General features: G+C 39.6%; 1 protein-coding gene and 1 long non-coding RNA gene across 2 annotated transcripts in view; one reads left to right on the forward strand and one right to left on the reverse strand.

Moving 5' to 3' along the window:
• Positions 1–21,782, forward strand: part of snd1 (staphylococcal nuclease and tudor domain containing 1) — a 203,233-nt gene that overhangs the window by 161,286 nt on the left and 20,165 nt on the right. Inside the window, exon 18 of the mRNA XM_067426817.1 lies at positions 7,929–8,070. Coding sequence (XP_067282918.1) covers positions 7,929–8,070 — 142 coding nt within the window. The remainder of the gene's footprint in view (positions 1–7,928; positions 8,071–21,782) is intronic.
• LOC137048642 (uncharacterized) overlaps positions 14,135–21,782 on the reverse strand; it is a 123,904-nt gene continuing 116,256 nt past the window's right edge. Inside the window, exon 4 of the long non-coding RNA XR_010899490.1 lies at positions 14,135–14,939. This is a non-coding gene — a long non-coding RNA (uncharacterized lncRNA). The remainder of the gene's footprint in view (positions 14,940–21,782) is intronic.

Consider the following 21,782-nt stretch of genomic DNA (forward strand, 5'->3'; position numbering starts at 1 on the left):
GATGTCAGCCAATCATAGTGGTGGGCGTTTACACTGAAGTCTCACAGTAAACAGAGCAATCAAATCAGGGTAGGAATGCCTTATTTCTAAACTGAGATTTTTTTAATGTAAAAACTTTATAAGTGCACCCCAGGAATTATTATAAAACAATAAAGCAATGCCATTCATGACCCTTTTGACATAATCGCTTGTGCTTTGTTCTTCCGGTGAAGAGATTCACTCTGGTGATGTATACCAGTTGTCATCAGTCCATCATCCAGTCAACAACAGATGGATAAAACCAATTTGTGCCCTATATTTTTGTTTTTGCTAATCTGTTATACATGGATGTGTCTACTAGGGTGACCACCCGTCCCGCTTTACGTTGTACCGCACAGCATTTTCACCCCTTTTCCTGCACTTCGCATATTGAGAAAATGTACCACGTTTTCATTAGTCTGTTGGTTTTGAATTGTCATATTAAGAAAATGTGCATGCGTTCTTTTGCCTTTTTAAGAAAAGAAAAAAAGTGCGGCTATTTAGTGCTTCGTCAGAAGTAACATCCCACCTTACACAAATACGACAGCCATTTTTTAAAATCCTATCCAGTGGTTGAAGTACAAGGAGTAAATAGGGTCACTAGTGGGTTGTGACGGCTGTCAATAAAAATGTGGAGCGGTGATTCATTTCATGCGTTCCATCAGAAAACATTTAAATCAAGTAATTGTAAAATAAAGACATGTTGTTATCTTGTGATTTAATTGTGTTGTCTGGATGGGATTAAAAAAATAAGTATTTTATCAGCTGAAAGCCAGAACACACATGATTTTATTAAGTTATATAGACATTATATAACAGTTTTAGGTTATATTTTGGTGTTGGTAACTAAGTTGGCTTTTAGGCTTTTTAGTATTTAATCAAATTAGACTCAACCTTGTTAGCAATGTTTTTTATATACATAGTTTTGTCTTTCTTTAAATACATTATCTTTTTGCGATCTTCCTCTAATAGCTGTGTGTAAAGTCAGCATTGGAGCAGAAAGTCTGTGTTGTTGTTGTGTAAGGCCCCATATGCTGCCGTGTTTCCCTGGGGACAACATCTGTGCGGGTGGGGAGTCGCAACATGCATGCCAGAGCCCTCAAAACCAGGCTGGTTTTTTTGCGCAAAAAGGCTTCATTGCCATAGTTAACCCCCACAGAAATGATGCTAAACCGCTCACTATTTCAACACCGATGCTGATGCAACGGGGCCAGAGTTTCTGGTGATTTCTTACCTTTGCTGTGCAGAAATTTCAGACTGGTGGGAGTTTGTAACGGCTGACAGGAGGGCGGTGACATTAGCGGTGTAAGCCGCGGTATAAGCTGCGCTGCCGCCAATGCATCTGAACAGCTGCTGTCTGTGATATGAGGCTGAAGAGAAGCTCCCCGCATGCTGACATCTCGCAGCTGTTGATTCCCAAAGTGCCATGCCACCTGGGCACTTTTAATGCATAAATTTATCCGCTAAGTAACCACATCCAAGACTCAACGTCCACCTCTGCTCTACACACCCCTCCCCTCTGCTTTCACCCGGCGTCACCCCGTCTTAAGTTGGTTGGGTCGGAAATTTATCCAGCTTACAGTGTTCTGTGTGTGTTCAGATGAGTGTATGACTGCGTGTGTGATTATGCTAAGTGAGTTTATAGCGCTAGCTCAGTGTTTGCAGGTTAAGTGGATGCTGACAGTGCAGGTCGCTTAGTTGATGTGTTTGTCAGCGTCCCTGAGTAGATTGATGTGGACTTTGGGACGTGTGATGGATGGTCGGTCTGCCCTCTGTCACCGGATAGACCCGTGTGTTTGCGTACATTTGAACCAGTGAAACAAAGGCTGACAGTGAAATCCCAGAGTATTGTTTTTTTTTTGTTTTTTTCTGGCATCTAGTGCAAGGGTGCTTTACGGTCATATTAGCATGAAATGTGCTCTCTCTCTCTCTCTCTCTCTCTCTCTCTCTCTCTTTCTCTCTCTCTCTCTCTCTCTCTCTCTCTCTCTCTCTCTCTCTCATGCATTTACCTGTAAAATACGTGCAAGCTGTTGCTGGTAGTTCTCTTAATGCCTCAGGATTTATATGTGGAATTTTTTGGGCACTTGGAAGCATTCAGACATGTTAAGACATCAGCTACATTTAGAGATGAAGTCGAAAGCGTGAATTGCTTGTGTGGAGAAAGGGAGGACTAAACTCCTTCAGGTTAAAGGGGCTTAAAAGCTAAATGAATTTCAGAAAGCATAACTTGACCTGTATGTTCTCATTGGGCAATGGATGTCTATTCACATGATCGTCAGAAATCTATACATTTGCAGTATGAACATTTTTATACCTCCCAAACCTGCAGTACACTGGTGCACCACCCCATTAGGACTTGGATCCATCTGCGCTCTTGCTAATCTTGTTAGCATGCACAGCAGTGAAACAATTCTGCCTGCTGGTTCCCGTGTCCTGTTCCAATGTAGGCGTGTGTTGGGGTCAGAGGTTATAGCTGTCAGATGTCAATCAGGAGGAGTTCAAACGAGCGAGGCTTAGTGCTGTTGTCATTCATGGATCTTTTCACATTGATTTTCTTTTCTTTTTTTCTCCCCTCTGAGAGAGCACGTAGCCATGCATGCTAATCGGCTTCACGTTTTAGTTGCGAACATACTATGGTTGCATTCCGTCGCGGTTTTGCTACATTTATTGATATATTTAAACAGTGTCAAGTGCATTTCTATATTTGTATAGGCTTTTCACAATACACATTAGTTTAAGGCAGTGTGTAAAAGCTGTGCAATGTTGATTAAATGGGTCACTACACTTAAAGGGACACTGGAAATAAGTGTATATTAATCAAGTGCAATCGTTTAGGAACCTGAGATTCAAGGAAATTATGTTTTTATGTAATGTTTAATTTCATTATTTATTATAATTCTAACTTTTTTTGTTTGACTTAAAGGGTTAGCTACACTCATGCTGTTCCACAACAGCAATAACACAATCTTTGGAGTGCATTTTAATATAATTTAGATGAAATCTAAGAGAACACTTATCCCTTCATAGACGGCAACATAACACTTTCAAATCCCAGAAAGGTAGTAAAGACATTGTTAAAATCGCCCATGTGACTCCAGTGGTTCAACCATCATTTTATGAAGCGACGAGAATACTCTCTGTGCGCAAAAAAAGAATGACTTTATTCAGCTTTATTCTAAAAATATCCAGGTGTCATTTATTGGAGCCTCGGAAACCCACAGATGGTGACTGGAGACTGAAGTTCAAGTTCACCCTCAAAAATAATGACTATTCAGCAATTTTGTTTAGTCTGTTTCAGTCTCCTATACTTTTTACACGACAATGCAGCGCTTTTGAGTTCTACGGCAGCCAAAGCTGTTCACGTGATGTAAACAACGTAGAAGACTGGCATAGACATGAAGAAAGGGTGAATATTGTGGTTATTTTTGATTGTTTTTGCGCACAAAAAGTATTCTATTCACTTCATAAAATTAAGGTTGAACCACTGGAGTCACATGGACGATTTTAACAAGATGTTCCGAAGATGAACAAATGCCTTGATATGTGATATGATATGAGGTTGAGTAAATAATGACAGAATTTTTGTTTTAGGTTAAACTAACCCTTTAATTTATTTAAATAGCATATGTAGAACTCCACTAGATTTTAGGGTTTAAACCAGAAATCCTAATTTAACCCCTGCCCAGGAATCTTCTGCAAAACACGCTCAAGATCTTGTATTTCAAAGCATCCTACATTTCCTCACAAGATATCAAAAAAAGTTTTAAACTTTTTCAACCATGAACTTTTTTTTTCCCCCACATAAATAAAACAAACCAGAAGCAATCATTAGTGATATAATGAAGAATGCAAAACTCAGATCATTCTTTTGTGGTCATGCTTGTATCTCTATCCTGGTTTTCGCAAATGTATTGTATTTCTGCAGTGGTTGAATCATTCGTTTGGAAATGCTTATAGACAGCATATCAATCTGCAGATGGCTGTGTTGATTCTGGTGTAAAAAGGCATTGGACGTAAAGGCATGTCTGTCTTGTTAGTCATTCCAAACTGCTAATAGCTTCATCAATATGCACAGACGAATCGAGCAGACGGACATCATGGGTCATAGACCTTAATTGACTTAGCTAAAACATCCTGACGGTGTATTCCACCTCTCCAATTACCATTCAGTTTTTTACTTGTGGTACCTGTATAGCCTAGCACTGCATAGCCCACATATTCAGCTGTGTTTGGGGCTGGCATAATCAGACTCTGGAAGGAGGTATGGTTCTGTATCTTCTGATGCAGCCTTTTTCTTGTCCTAACTTCAGTAGCAGTTTCCATGTGTGGTGGACTTTTATTAGATTTCATTTATTCTTTTGTCATTTACCATTTATTTATCTCATGCATTATTGTGCACATTATTTAAAAAAATAAAATAAAGCCATTGGTATATGTTGAAATTGTTCTTGAGGGTGAACTTGAGCCTCCACATCCCGAGTCACCATCTGTGGGTTTCCAGGCCTCCAATAAATGAAACCTGGATATTTTTAGAATAAAACTTGAATGAATGAACATTTCTGTTTGAATATCCTGGAAATAAAGTAGGTTTCAGATGTTTAATGTTAACTTCAGTCAAGTTTCTAAGGATTGATTTAATCAAAGAATTGCAGTGAAACAGAGTCTCTAGACTGCTGGATAGATTTACTGAAGTATTTCCCTCATTTGGAAACCTGAATTATTTCACTTTGAAGAACTAAAGCGAAATTGCATGCAACTATTCTCAGAGTTGAATAAACCATCTGTTTATTCCTATACTTGTTCTGTAATAGAAAGAAACATTTTTCTTTTACTATACACTGGTGTATATTTAAATCGGATATTTAAATCCGATCACACCAACCACTTCAGGAGGTGGCCTGGGCCGCCTAAAATCTAAATGCATCTGGTTGTTGAAACAACATTTTATAAATTTTACTCCTTCCAACAATCCTAAAAAAATGTGTGTTATAGGCTATATGATATGTTCTAGCCAGATATGACAGTGCTACTGCAGCACGCATTGCCGCAGAGGAGCAGCAGAGTATCTCTTCATCAAGCCAATGCACAAATAAAACCTAAATAGCAGAATCTCAACACACAATCGTTTATATTAAACGTAAAGAAACAAAATTCTTACCAGTGCTGTTGCTGTGCTCTCTCCCATTGTGGATTTTGAAATTAGCTGATGATTAATAAAATGCCGCTCGTCTGTTGTTCTAAGTGACGTGAGCTGAAATTGAAGATCGGATTTATATCCGTTTTGCGAAGACACATTTATGGGTCCATGTGTAAATAGAATAGTTTGGATAAACCAGATCAGTATCTGATCAGTAAAATCGCATGAAGTGACCATGTGTAAACTGGCCTTTAGTATATTTAAATTAGTTTTGAATTTCCAGCCACACAATGTGAAAACATCCCCCACACCCGTCATCAAACTCGCATCTTTGTATTCCAAGTATATAATTTCTGCACCACTTTGTGAAAGAATGCTGTGCACGCTTTTGTTGGATGAGTGTATCGTGCCATTGTCTCGCACAGAAGTTCCAGAAAGAGCCTTCTCTTGAATTAATGAGCCTTTATTTCCAAAGGTGCCTTCATTATGGATATAATGAATGCTAAATTGATTTACCAAGTATAATTTGATTTAACAATAATGGCTTTTTTAAGCATTATTAGATGGCTATAACACAAAATGAAAGGCCTTGTAAAAAAAAAAAAGCTGGATCATCCCAAGTTTTGCTATATTTATTTTACAGAAGCTGCTTCAGGTGACTTATGGGTATTGTAGTTGCAGTGCACCAGTGTTCAACGCATATAACTCTCTTGGATTAATTTGGCAGGTAAAGTTCAGTGTGTTCCGGTATGAACTGGGACTATACGTTGGATTCTTTCCCTTTGGCCCTGTGTATTTGTGTGTGTATGCGCTCTGGGTGTTGATGGGGATTCGCTCTCGCTGGGCGGAACACACTCTATTGGAATTGACACGCTGTCACCTTTCATCAGCGTTTGGAACGGCCCCCTCCCCTGAACTCGGTGTGAGAGAGATGCAGTTTTTATGAATGTAACTCTGCTGTATCTTTAGTCCCTGAAGAGAAGTCTGACCTCTCCTTGAGTGCTCAACACAACAGGGACAGACACACTAGCATACTATTGAAAAAAAACGCTGCTTACAATGACTGGCACTGCTACTAATAAAGCAATAAGCCACTCAATAGCATGCATTTCTAAGGTAATGCACAAAACCTGTTATAATTGTATTTAAGCACTCAAACTTTAGATAATTGACAAGCAAATCTTGCCCAAGACAATTGTGGACTACAACAGGATTGGTTCATAGTGGTGCAACGAAGCTATCGTTTAATTTGCTCTGTCACACGTTTTTTTTTTTGTAGCTTATTGTTATGGATTTAGGCCACAGGCAGCTCAATGACAGAATACATCACAAATCCTTTCTCTTCATGACCCCGCCCAGCAGCAGTCATATACCTGCACTCATGTGGAACAAACAAGAATGGTTGGTTGCTCACAGAAGGTCATTTGCCCAGGGTGCAGTGTGTCTCTTTGAGTCAGAGTGTGTGTTTGTGGCTTCTTTTGTGCTTTTGCAGCGGAGGATACGTGAGAGTGGGTTTTTGCATATGTCCGCCTGTTCGCGTGTCTCAAGTGCCCTTGCCTCTATGGCACGTGTCAGAGGTCACATGGCCGCAGGAAGTGCAGAGTCTGCGCTTACCGGCGATGCCAAAAATGACATTTTGACAGTTGGCATGGTAACGAGTGTTGACACTCAAATCTGGGTGACTGCAATTGGTCCTGCAGGTATGGTTATAACTTTGTGTTACTGTGCCAGGGCATTGTGGGTAGTAGGGTTAGACTAACGCCCTTGCTGTGAAGTGGTTTGCAGAGCGTGGCATGTTTAGATCCTCCTTAACCCAAGCCATTTTCCCCAAGGAATCATTTTTCTCCATGTTCCCTTGTTTTTGTCACACCTCTGAGGAAATAATCGGATGTAATTGGTTAGTTTGACCCTGTAGTTTATCATTTGGTGGCTGGTTTTTAAGGCTCACTACTTTTTCAGTCTGGTGGTGATGGTGAAATTGCCCTGTAAATGTTGGTCCTGCAGTCCTGGTGGACATAATTAGCTAAATCCAGCACTGTGAGGAAGCGCATATAAAAGTCTGGTTCATAATTAGCTTTCTCCTGCTCTCTGGGAGAGAGAAAAAATAATGGAATAACGGGGAAAACTTCAATAGCTGATGAACATCATTTGCTAATAAAGCCTCCAAACTGAAGCCGTTGCGCAAGAGCCTGATAATTCGTTATGTTTGTATTTCGTAATGGATTCAACCCTTGCCGCTTAGTAAGCAAAACAAACTGCTTTGACTGCACACATGGGCTCTTTTCTTGACACTTCATAAAGCATTGATAAAGTAACACTTCTCGCCCTTTGTTTTGGCACAATGTTAAAAAAACACGCTCAAATTCGTGCCTTGCAACCGCAAGTCTTAATGAGCTCGCTCTTTCTTCATGACGCTCTGCCCTCTGTCTCTTACAACGTTGCTCAAATCTCACCAATACCTCCTGTCATCCGTGAAAAGCAGAGGTCATTGTGACCTTCTCATGGGTGGGTAAGTAGGTTACCCAACCCATCATATAAAGGGATTATCAACAAATGCAGCTTTCACACTGATGCCAACAAATGAAACCACCCACATCTGGTCTGAGGTGTTAATAGGTTTAAGTGGACATGAAATTAAAATGAACCCCATTCACGTCATAAAGTAAAAAGGGTTGCAAACGCTGTTGCATATTCATTGCAAGACTGTTGTGCATTGGTAATTTTGAATTTTAGATCCTGTTTTAAACTGTGGAAAATGTCTGTGTGTCAACAGCTCTGGGCCAATTACGAAGAGAAACCAAAAGAAGAGGTAGCTCAGCACACGGAGGAGAAAGAACGTGTGGCGAAATACAGATCTGTGTACGTCACCGAGATCACAGATGGAATGCACTTCTACGCACAGGACGTGGAAACCGGTGAGTGCTGCCCTCATTTCTAAAACCAATGCATGGACAGTTCTCAATGCAAGCACGGTCCAGTTAGCCCCTGTTGGTACATACTGTAACTACAGGCAAAAGTATAATTCTTCCCCATCTTTGATGTAACGGTCCAAACTCATCTCGCTAAGTGAAGGATTTGGATCTGTGCACATTCTTGTGGGGTATCAGTCAGTCGGAAACTAATGTAGTTGTCCTGTGGCTCCAGGGTGATTAGCCACATGACATTTACAGCTCAGGTGATTGGCTTACAGAAACAACAAAAACAACAAAAAACCTTCTGTGCCCATTAACAAAGATGCCAGGATGCAAGTCACATTCTTCTGCGATTGTGAAAGGAAATGTTAATGGATAGCATTCTACTTAATGTTAAACTGTGTCAGCAGCAAAAGGCCTTATGAATCACATTTAAATTGGCTTCCTTTGTTATGTTTAGACGACATACTCTCAGGGTTTTACACTAATGGGCATCTAATCCAACTCCATATTCAACCAGGCATGAATATGACATCATATCTGTAGGGCGGTCTTCAGACTCCAGTTATGATGATTATTAAATGTAGCTGCTCCAACAAACTCCAGTTAGGTAACATTGCAGGTTGTTTATTGCCCCCTGAATGCCCCGAGTGATCTCTCTGCTCAGTGTGATGGCATCTAGTCATTAAACCTGACATTTAAATCGCCCTTGGTAGTGACCTAGTGCATGATGGGACCAACCGTCATGTGAATCAAGGAGCTTTTTTAGCGAACAAACACGTCACTCTTTCATTCATATTTACACATAACCCACTTGGACATGTGCACACACACACACATTAGAACCAGTAGAAATATCTTAATTATGCAACAAACAACAGTGGGTTTCATAATTAGGGTCTCTCTCTACATGTTCCATTGGCAGACTTCATTGGCAGGACCATAAAATTGACACTGATTGTCTCTTAATGAGTCTTAATTCACAAATTAATTAATTTGCATGAATTTGTAATAAATCTGTGGCTGGCGTAGCCAAGAGCGTTACAATCCCATCACTTTTAGTGTGCTGTTTGGCTTCAAATAACTCCATCTCAGGAAACTGCAGGTGTCAAAACACGTTTGAAAACACCTAAGGAAAAACGTTAGAGAAAAGTGAGATTCCGGACCCCCCTCTATTTATCACTTTAGTTCCTCGGTTGACCTTTAACCCCTGTGGGTTGCCCTGAGACGGCTGTGCCATGTCAAGTAACCATCACGCCAAATGAACACCAGCAGCAAGACACACACACACACTCACTCAGTTCTTTGTGAGGTAATTATTCAGGTTATCTGGTTAGCTGCAGGAGAAAAGCAGGTCACACCAAATATAGTGCAAAACGAAGGGAGACGTGAGATAGAAAACAGGAAATAGGCGAGGAAGTAGTGCGAGAAGATAAGAAGGAAAAACGCTGAGCTGAATATGCAGTATGTTTGCAGCTTTGCACTGTTTTGGCTTTTTTGTTGTGTTGCTTTTTTTAAGGTCTTGTGTTTTTTAGTTGTTGTTGTTTTTTGTTTGTTTTTGTCAGATGAACCAGCAAGTGTGCATCTTTTCCTTTGTTTAATTGGCCAATGTTTTCCACTGAGAGGATTGGAAATGAAGATAGAAAGAGAGAGAGAGAGATGTGCTCGTTAGAGAAGCAGGATTGTTATTTTCAGCTGAAAGTCATTCCTTTTTCTCTCACACTCTCTCCAAACTGCGTTAAGGAGGTCTCATTCCTTGTAGAGCACTTCAAAGCGGAGCCCTATAAAAACCTACAAGCCAGTCGCTTTGCAATTTCATTACCGGTTTCTCACAGCAACTTCAGAAAGACAGGAGAATTCTAACAGGGCAGGCATGATTTTCATAAACACTTTGAAGACGAGCCTTTTGATTATGACATAACTTTTTTATGTCTACAAATTTTGCATCTAATAATTCTACTTTCTTTATTTATGGTGATATTGCTGAAAGAAGGGTTAGAGTTTCACATCATTTGAATTTTTATACAAATTCTAATATAATTAAAAGACAAGTCGTCCCTGTGAGGTATCAGATAAGAATTACAGTGTGGATGTCAGGGGTTCAACTGTGTTTTTGTGTATTTTTGTCACTTTAAAAGTTTCTGTCTATCTCGTTTAACCTGAGTACTTATAGAGTATTATTGCAGTCTTCATATCTCGAAGATTTTTTAAAAGACGTACTCTTTCCTGATTCTTTCAGAAAACAGTTGAGCTCCTGGAGGTGTGCTGTGAGCTAAAGAGTCGCAAGCGCACACAATACATCATTGCATCATGCCTGGATAACTTTTTTTGATTTACCATACATTCATGGTACGTAAATGATATGCACTTATGCGCCGATTGCCAACAAAAGACATTTGATGCAGTTTCACTCACCATCTATGGTTGCGACTCAAAACTGGGATCTTTTATCGTTGGGATCACTCCATCTTTCAGTTTCAAACGATTTGAAAATCCAGCATCAAACTAATATATATATATATATATAGCATAGTATATAGTATAGTTCTATAGTACTTATAGTATAAGTATAATGTAATATAATAGACTAAATGTAAATATTTACTAGCCAATGGCGATTCTATTGCCAAGGTGTGCGTAGAGGGTTGAGAAAGGAAAACGGGAATCACATTCATATGTGACCTTATGATGACCTTATTCTCAAACAAATTTTTCTATAGTCAATTCAATTCACATTTATTTGTATAGCACTTTTCACAATACATAACGTTTGAATTCAGCTTTACAGAGAAAGCATCCATCTACAGTACAGTAGTCAGTCTCGTTCATTTTGCCTTCCGCTGGAGGACATTTTTGCTACTAGTTTACACCAGAGACCGTGTGAAGGGGCCATTTTGGTCTTTTCAGCATTTGATGGGCAGATAATGGTTGCCCATTATATAAGTGGCCGAAGAGTTCATTGACTTGCTTTAAAAAGATTCAATTTTGACTCATTTTACAGATTCAGTTCACAGATCCACTTTGTTGTCATGGAACTGGTCTATACCGATAAATGCACAGCCATTTTCTACAGGTCAACTCTGTATTCTGACTAACCACCTCTAGAGAAGTGTGGAGTATAACAGAATGTCACACTGTATTTCAATCAGAGCACATGTCTGCAATGTGTGTTTAGCCACTGTCTTTTTCAGTGTAAATCAAGTTTGGATAAAAAATCTGAACACGTCTGCAACCTCTGCGTAGTTATTTTTCCCTGCAAATCAAGCACAGGCTGTTATACCGGAGTTGTGTTGACTGAAAATAAACGGCTCTGATTGATTTTGTGGTATCACAGGGCTGAAGCCGCCATCTCTTACGAGCACTGCGCAGTCTGCGGTTAATGCATGGCTTGACGCTGTGATGATCTCAGCTCACGACTTCATTTAAAAGACTCTAAACACCCACAAATCGCCCTGATAACATCTCCGGTTTCCAGCACCCCATGCGGAGAAGGGAAAAGCTTGTGCGCGCTGTCTCTCTCTGTCTCTATCAATTCTTTCCTTTTTCTCTGTGTTCTTTAATTAGTTAGATTTAATTACTCAAAGTGTGGGATCAGTAGTGAAATGGAATTCCTTGGGCAAAGGAACGTTTGTGTGCATCTCCAGAGGCCGTGTAATTTCTCTCTGGGGTGGGGGTGCTATGTAGTTGTGTAACTGAAACCTCAGTAAAGTAATGAACACTTTCAGTTACCCGCACTGACAGATTAGATTCGGCATTAGCGTCAAGCAAGCACATCTGCAACCGACGCATTAGCTGCTGAACTAATTCATACAGGGATGGGTTTGTCACCTTGTGTAGATATTTGGGAGTATAATTGTCAGTTTGCAGTGAGTATAATTATGTATGTCAGGTTTGTCTCCTGTGTTTACAGCACCCCCCAATCCCCCCTCCCCCATGCACTTGATGCTGTGTGGAAATGTCAAAGAAACTGGAAATTGTTATTTAAAAATTGTCATAGAGATATATTTCATTTTTATATTACTGCTCACAGTTCCTTATGTCCCCACTCTCTTTAAACTTTGGACTTACCTTTGGTTTGGTTAAATCTTTTGCCTGTAACCAGCAGAGACTGTGATACTGTACATCTGTTTGATAATTCCGGTTCATGAGTGTCTTGGGCAGTGGTTGTAGTAGTTTGGCCGGTGAGGATAGGGAGGCCGTCTCTGGCACAGAGCTTAATGGCTGGAGTGGTTCCCTTACCAGGTGCCAGTTTATGCATCACCCCTACATGCAACAGCTGTTTTACACCTAATGAAGTCCGGCCCACTTTCCTGGGGTACTTGCTGTTCCCAGAAACAACCACCAATTTCTGGTTCCATTTATTACCTTACTGTTGGTTCTCTGCAAAGCCATCCTTTTTCGTTGGTTGCGCTTCACAAGTGGAGTGACTGGAAACGATGCTTTGATATTGATTTAATTAAGGGGGGTGAACGCTGGTACTTTGTATTGATTTCAGCGCTGGAGGGGAGTCTGTAGGCGTGGAGGTGTGAGCCGCAGTGTGAAGCACTCTTGATTAGCACTCGAGTGTAGTCTGAACATCTCCTGTTTGTCAGGGATAAACCCTGTTCTGTAGATTTATAAGAGGCTTTAGGTAATTGTGTCCTTTCATTCAAGATTGTTTTGTTAATTAGTGTTAATGTTATTTAGTAAATGCATTTTATTTTATACAATAAATGTTTTATTATTATTATTAAATCATTTAAAGCTAGCTACTAGTGTATACCAAATCGGTACTGTAAAAAATCTGAAATGTAAAAAATGTGACGCTTTGAGCACTGTTGAGCTGTAATCATAAACACCTCTGACTGGCCATTGTGCTCACGTGCTCATCAAATATGTCTGTGATTGGCTACTATGATCAGCGCTTCACAAACATGTTGTAAAAATACAATGACGCTTTTCACGGAGCGCTTGCACAGATACACTCGGAGCATTTGAATGCAGGTGTCAGCCTGTCGGTCCGCTGGTTGACACCTGCTTATGCTTTCAAATGTTCCTGCTCCCGCTTTCAAACACTTCTGTGTTCTTTCAAACACTCCCGTGCGTTGATTATTGTAGCCAATCACAGGCACATCCGATGAGCGCGTGAGCACAGTGGCCAGTCAGAGGTGTTTATGATTACAGCTCAACAGCGTTTGAAACGCTTCACATTTTTAACATTTCAGTACCGATTTGGTATCGAGGTCGGTACTTTTGACAACAGTAAAAGCTACAATATGTAATTTTTCATCATAGAGATGGCTTATTCAAAACATGTTGATGCCTTTATTTCGCAGAGCTTTTATGCTGCTGCAGATGACCGCTTCCGCTTCTTCCTGTCATGTTTATGTGGGGTAACGCAGCGCTTTATCATATTAGATGATTAGTTATGTTATAATGCTACTGTGCCTTCCCTCTGCGGCTTATATGATGCTTGTTGCACACTGCATAAGCTAGATCGATATTAGGCATGGTAAAACATTTGTCATTAAAGAGATTTAAACAATAAGACTAACTGTGTGGAACTATACAACAATGATTAGATTTCTGTTGATGAATGTATCCAAAAAGTTGCTCACCTGTCTAATAAAACATACAATATATTAAAGCATCTTTGGTGTTTTCATGGTTTCTACAAAATTAAACAGGAAATCGAAGGCAATGCGAGCATGATGTCATTGATGGGCGACGCACAGACACAGTCCATGTCCTGGTTAAAATCGCTTCTTTCTCTGGATTTAAACATTCTTGGAAACATTTGGGATAATGTAAGTGCACAAGTCAATAAAATATATAACGTTCTTACATATTGTGCTTTTTAATATTTATTCATTTTATTTATTTATTATTAAATATTTATTTAATTTACTTTAGCATTGTGTTGTGATGACATTTAAAAATAAACTACAATTATTTGCATTTTGTTCTATCAAAATAAGTCCAGTTTCCCACATAATTCTTTTTGCCGTAATGTGTCCGGCTGTGTTTTTATTTTTATTTTTTATATATAATACTGAATTCAAAGCCAGGTTTTCTCAAAGGCTTTTGTATTTATGAAGCATTATTGGGTATTTTTGGAGCTTTACATGATTATGAAGTAACAAAATGGCCTGTTTACCATGACCACTTAAGGAGGCAGAAACCAAAAAGTTGCTTTGCACGCCTCCAAGCCTGGAGCGCTGCAGAGTTTTATGGGTATATTTGTAAACGTGCAATCAAAACGCAGAGTCAGGGTCTCACCCACAGCCTGCGTGATGGCAGGAAATACATGCAGACGCTGCCCCTGCCCATTCTTCACAATGACTTTGAAATCACAGAGCTGTAATTTAGCACCGGGCACTGATTGCTGTGAAACCGCTGTGCCTGTCTGTACACCAAAATGGGGCACATTGTGCACAGCCCTGGGATTGTTTTGTCTATATCCCTCTTTATGTGCGTCCGTGTGTATGTACATGTCATGTTTCTCACGCCCCACCGCTGAACAGAGGCTTTTAGTCTTTCTGCCTCTGTTTGGTTTCCCTAATGTAATGCTATAAGCAGCTGGAGGAGCTGTAGATGTGCAGTGGGTGAATCTTTTCTTGTTGAGGTCGTTCAATCTGCCTTTCTCCTCATTCCCTCCCCCACAGGGGCTCGTCGGTCCCGTTTCCCGCTCCGAGTCAATCACGAGCGCCGGGAGGGGAGGTGAAATTCTTTAATACTACCCTCATCCTTGCAGAACGGACCCCGTCCACCCGCCAATGAATGTTTAATGAGACGAGCGGACAGGTGGCCCAGCCCACGTCACCACGTGCCGCCCCGGTGTCAGTGTGAAATGTGGCTTTGTCCTTAAGCTTGGCGTGGGCTGCTGCATTTACCTGAGAGGAAGGAAAAGAGAGAATGAACATCACTGTTTGAAAGAGATAAAGACGTTACTGCAAATGGCTTTGAGAGAAGGGTGATCATTAGCTCTTTGGCGAGTGTGTGCTTGTTTCTTTCTTTAGATGCATCTCTCCGTGGGTGGTGTTCCTTATACTTGTGGCCAAATTTAAAAAAAGGAAGTCTATTATAAGTTGATTTGGTTACACTTTATTTTTAGGTGTCATTGTGTTGTACTGTGTAATTATTTCTTTAGGTACTGAGTATTATTAATGAACATGTATTTACTAGGTTATGGTAGGATTAGGGTTTAGTTGAGGGTTAGTTTCATGTAATTATGCATAATTTACTGTAATTACAAACAAGCACACTGTAAAATGTTAATATCGTTGATTTTACTGTCATGCGCACACTGTGTGCCATATTTGCTTTTAGCATAATTTAGAAGTGCTAAACATGTCTCATGTTCAGCACTTCTAAATCTCATGTTGTTGTTGTTGTTATTAATGTTTAATGATGATTAAATAATAAATAAAAATTCCCATATCATGCAGAGGTCACAATTCACCTGAAAAGAAAAAAATATATAATACATTTAGAGCAAAGAAAATAAAGCCAGTTTTAGGACCATTAAGATTTTTTTAATTAAACGTTTATTTATAGTTTGAACAGTATTGAGAATTTGAGAAGTAATGTAACAATAGTCTTATCAAAAATGTCACTTTTTTTTGAGTGTGGGTTGTTTGCAGATTTTGTGAGGTTCACACGACGCAGTATTTATGCATGGAAATTGTGGCTGAATTTCTGTTTAATGTGGTGATTTGAAGACATACTAATAGTCTCATTTCTTTAGTCTTGTTCCCTCTGGGAATCGTTTGATGGAATAATATCTCAATAATGTTGATATTAGTTCTAATCATTCTTCTCTGTGCATTTGCATTTGATTTGCTCTCAGCTACGGCTGTAGCAGCACATATAAATACATATTAAGAAGGAATTGTGAGGGCGTTTCTGTGAAGTAGCTAAGGTGTTCTTAGTGCTTTTTAGTATATTGTGGTTGCTTGGGTGCTGCTTAGGACATTGGTATGTGGTTGTGAACATCTAATATTCTATTTTGTATATAGCATACTGGTGTCTACAGATATCAGTCTAAGTCAGTGGGATTTTTTTTCTATCTCTTTTTTTGTCTCCCAGGCAAAAATGGTGAGCACACTCAGAATTATAATAGCACACCTTATATCAAGCCATAAGGATGTAGCATAAACAACGTGGGATGAGTAACTGACTGTATTTCAAATCTCTAACCCCGAGTATGAGCCGTAATAATAGTTAAGCTCGCCTTAGCAAACAATTAATTATGGGATGCAGAGAAGCAATAAACATGATATATGTCGAAATGTTCTCCTGTCTCTGTGCTATCGACCTTTCTCTCTGCGGATTTCTCTCTCTCTTTCTCCAGCTGTTGTTTTCAAATGGTGTAAAAAGCTCAGAGCGAGAGGTTGATCCCACTTGGTTGCATTGTGGGTAATGTGATAGGTGTAGAAGACCCACTGGATGCGATTACGGTATATTCATCTTTCTAATGCAAATAAACACAGGTGTGGGTTATTTATAGGGCTTTTTGAAGCTATACCATGCGTGTACAAGCAGTGCTCATCCCTCATAGCTTATAATGTCAAGATGGCGTGTCATATGGGAGGAGTGAATCATCCACATATAGAGTAACTGAGATGGAGACCTTTAAAACCAACCAGGATTCTCACATTTTTAACACATTCTTATAAATATTCACAGCTTAACCTGTGAGTCTTGCAAGTGACTATTACGTTAGTCCAAATAAAATGGTGAAAATGGAAATGTGAAGGTTAATGTCGTTCAGTCAACCAAGATAGATCATGGTGACATGATGTGCATTATTCCTGTGCTGATAGCAGAGGGCCAACAGGTGGACAAGATGTGCATACATGAAGATACAGTACCAGTAGCTCATCTTTTTGATCGGACCACACGGGCCAGCCTTCACCGCCCACACGTGCATTAATGAGCCTTGGACCACTTTTGATGGATACTGAGTGACCACTGCAGACCGGAAACATCCCACAAGACCTGAAGTTTTGGAGATGCTTTGACCCAGTCGTCTAGCCATCACAATTTGGCGCTTGTCAAATTCACTCAAATCTTACACTTGCACATTTTTTTCCTGTTTCTAACACATCAACTTTGAGGACAAAATGTTCACTTGCTGCCTAATAGCCCAACCACTAACAGCTGCCGTGATGAAGAGATAATCGGTGTTATTCACTTCACCTCTCAGTGGTCATGTTTGGGACGCCTGCCTTTACATGCACATGATCTTTAATGACATACCATTCTTTATCCATAGGGTTTAATATGCAAATGGCCCACCTTATGCAGCTATAACAGATTCAACTCTTCTGGGAAGGCTTTCCACAAGGTTTGGAGTGTGTTTTGGGGATGGCCCCTTCCTGTTCTGTGCACAAATCAAGGTCCATAAGGACATGAATGAGTGAGTTTGGTGTGGTGGAACTTGACTGGCCTGCACAGACTACTGGCCTCCCGATAGAACACCTTTGGGATGAATTAGAGCAGCCAGGCCTTCTCGTCCAACATCAATGCCTGACCTCACAAATCCGCTTCTAGAATGGTCAAAAACTCCCATAAAAACTCTTAAACCTTTTGGAAAGCCTTCCCAGAAGAGTTGAAGCTGTTATAGGTCCATAGGGTGGGCCGACTCCATATTAAACCCTACGGATTAAAAATGGGATGTCGTGCATGTAAAGGCAGGCATCCCAAAACTTTTGGCAATGTAGTGTTTATACAGACCGATCAGATCAGACCGATCAGTGACAGATGAAGTGAAAAACACTGATTATTTCTTCATCACTGCATCGTATTAAAACCTACAGATTAAGAATGGGATTTCATTTTACATGTGTGATTATTGTAAACTGAATTTAAGATAAAATTGAGTTAAAAAACATAAACTGAAATAAAATGTCAATGTATACGAAAAACTAAAATGAAACTAACTAGTGGTTGATAAAGTCGGAAAATAATTGTATGCAGAAATTTTTATGATTAAACTTGATTAATATGCACAATATAAATAAAAATTAGCATTTTTCCAGTAGAGCACTCAAATAATATAAAAATAAAATATTAAATGAATATAATTAATATTAGTATTATTTAAGTAGAACATGGCACTACCAAAGTCAAAGTCATGGGTTTGATTCCCCGGGAATTCATGAACTGATGAAATGTCCTTGAATGTAATTTATGTCCTCTTCGGAATTCGGAGTGAATGTAAATTGGGAAATATGCCTTAAATGAGAAGTAATTTTAAAATGCAAAAAGACAACTCTGGTGTGTAAGAGAGAGAGGCATTTTTCATGCAGAGAACCTTTGACTTTGGAGATTAAACATTTACATTAGCTAAGAGTCCTTGACGGTCATGCTCACCGTGTTATCTGAATAGAAAACGTTTCATCTCATAGTTGACTTTCTCAGGCTCATCTGCGAGCTCCCACCTAATGTCCTCTATAGCTCACTCGTCCCTCATCAGAGCAGGAGGCGAGTCCAAATCTGTAGACACGTTCAGCTTGTGCTAATTAACGTTGCATGCTGACCGCGAGCTAGCTGTGTGCAATGCACGATGCTCTGAAAACTCTCTCGCGCACAGTCAGGGGAGTGTTGCAGATTTACAGTAGACGCTAGAGAACACGACCCCACCATAATTAAAGCTGAATCCTTCATTAGATCCTCCAGTATATCAGCCAAGGAGGATGTAATGAAGCATACAGGGAACGTAAGCAGAGCTGAACACCTGAACCCACGCCATATGGACCACTGCAGGTCTTGTTAGCATGCTTCTAGATCAAAAACACAAATTAACAGTACTTCATTTTTAAGTTGACCAAGTCTCCTCAAGAGTTCTGTTAAGTTGCTGATTAACATAGAAGTGTAATGGTATTAGTGCTTTTTCCACCCTAGATTGTAACATCTAAAAGAAGTATATACCTTATTTTGTAAATACCATGCTGTATATATTCCATGGTATATACCTATGTACTATGGTGTTACCATCAGTGACTACCACTATAATATGGTAATCACAGTACTGCTTAAGGTATGTTCACACTTAAGTTCCCTTCTCTTGATTATTTTGGTCCAAAACAAATGTAGTCATTGTTCGCTTGATGGTCACAGGGTGGTTTTTTTTGTGCTTGTTTTTTTACACCAAACCTAGAGATAAAAAAATAACAATTTTGAATAAAAGGTGAAGAACAATGCTGTGTTCTGGGCTAAATTCGCTCATTGTACAGTATGTGCTTACATTTCATGGTATTTTGAAAGTTTATAAAATGTTTAAAGGGGGGGTGAAACACTCAGTTTCAGTCAGTGTCATGTCAATCTTGAGTACCTATAGAGTAGCATTGCATCCTGCATATCTCCGAAAAGTCTTTATTTTTTTTATAATTATATAAGAAAGATGCGCTGTTCCGAGTCTTTTCGAAAAAAGCAGAGCGGGTGGGGGCGTATCGTGTGAGCGGAGCTAAATAATGACGTGTGCTCGCTGCTGCTATTGTGTTGAGTCGAGTGCGTCGTAAAGCTGTCATCCCTAACAGCGGGAAAAAAACTTTATTCAAAATAAAAATATGGCTTTTAATCAGATACAGCCATACATCTATGATCCGGAATCAGACCCAGAGGCTGCAGTTGAACAGGAGCAGCAGCAAAAACGACTAGAGCAGGACGTCTGTATGTGGTACAAGTTATACACTAACTATATAATATGCTTAGCGGCTTGTTATTTACATATTTATACTTGAATTATATCGTCGTATTTTTGTCTTTGAAGGTGTACATGTGGGAAGTGCAGTTGTGCACGTGTGTTTGTGTGTTTACGCGTGGTTTGTGTAGACAGTAAGCGGACTGGTTTTGCACGGCAGGTTAAGTTACATAGAAAGACACGGAATAGTAGCGCATTTGAATGAAGAGGCGTGCTTATTTAGTTCAACATATTTCCCCACTCTTTGTGTATTGTTGTTTGGAGTGCTTTTACAATACACAAACATAAAGTTACACATATAGTGGCCAGCTAAACAAATGTACACACACTACACATCGCATGTTCCATTGATCAATTAACTATACGTGATCATGTTTGGGCTACTTGATGAGCATAGGCAAAGACACAGACATTTGAAGCAGTCTTACTCACAGCCTGCGGTACTAACGTTGGGACCTTTATCGTTGGGACTGCTCCATCATTCAGCATTAGGCGATCGGAAAATCCTGTGTCGAGCTGGGCCTTGTTTATGAAACAGTCGGCACCGAAATGCAGCGAACAGATATAAACATTCGCGCAACTCAGTTGCTGATCCGGAAAAGCAAATTCCATCCACTGTTGCCTTAACGTGGGGTTTTTGGGGAATCTGTGCAGGACTGTCTTGGTCTGGCAACCAAAAACGCACTTTTTTGGTGACATTATGTGCACATCACCTGTGCAGCATCCTACAAGCCAGCGCTTTGATGGGCGTAGCCTGTTACTTTCGCTCTCTCCCTCTCTCTCTCTCTCACGCGCTTTCGGAATTGTCCGTAAGGCCCATACAAGGAAATTCCGCCCCCATTAACGTCAAAGGGGACGCATGATCTCAAAAAACTTGCCGAAACTTATGACTAACCGGAAGTAGTATTTTTGACAAAGAAATACTCCCATCAAACGTCCACCTTAACTTTTGAAACTTTGTCTATGTTTAGTATGGGATTCCAAGTCTTTAACAGTGTAAAAAGATCAGTATGCATGAAACAGCATTTCACCCCCCCTTTAAAGAAGCCAGAACTGCTCCAGGAATTCCTCTGTTGCTCACAAATGAGGATCTATATTAAAAAATGGACATATATTAATGGACAATGTAGCTACTATGACAAGAAAAAGAAAAAACTGTTTTAGCATTCTGTTCTTTTTATGGCGTTCAGATGTCCTTTAGATGTCTTTGGTCCGTGTTGCGTTCATATTCAGTCAAACTGAACTAGCTTGAACCATCATTTGAACCACACTAACAGCAATCGCACCAGAGTTTGTTTTAATTTAACTAAACCTGCTAAGTGTGAACACTGCCTTTAAGTCAGCATGAAATGGAAATTGCTATCATCTTTCCTTCCTTATTGTGGAGTATATCCAAGTAAAACTGCGTTTTGAAGAATTAAACATTTGGGATGGGACTTTTGCTCACCAGGAATTGATTGGATCATTGGATTGTTGTCGTCTGCATGCATCATCAAAGATTTGTCATTGTTAGGAGTTAATATTTTTTTTATTTAAAGGTTACTAATAAAAAATGTGCTTGACATCTTTTATAATTAACACTTAAAATTACATAAAAGTTATTAAATATTTATTATTCAAACAATTTTTGATTTCATTGGTTTTTCAATGGTATTTTATAAAAGTTGTGAAATATAGGGATTGACCGATAAATGTGTTCTCCCTTCCAAAACCAAAGGTGAATTTGAGTCTTAAAGGGTTAGTTCACCCAAAAATGATTAATTACTCACCCTTGTGCAATTTCAGACCCGTAAGACCTTTGTTCATCTTCGGATCCTCTTCATTTGTGTTCTGAAGATGAACGAAGGGTCTTACGGGTGTCGAACGACATGAGGGTAAGCAATTAATGACAGAATTTTCAACCAAACATGAATTAGTTATTCACTAAAAACTTTCCACCTTTTTAGTTTTAATATCATGTTTTCCACCTTCCAATAGTTACTTTATCAATTTAACCATGTTTTGTCACCTGGTTAAGGATGAAATTTGA

Source organism: Pseudorasbora parva, chromosome 20 (genome assembly GCF_024679245.1).
Source record: "Pseudorasbora parva isolate DD20220531a chromosome 20, ASM2467924v1, whole genome shotgun sequence".
In the NCBI taxonomy this organism is placed as follows: domain Eukaryota; kingdom Metazoa; phylum Chordata; class Actinopteri; order Cypriniformes; family Gobionidae; genus Pseudorasbora; species Pseudorasbora parva.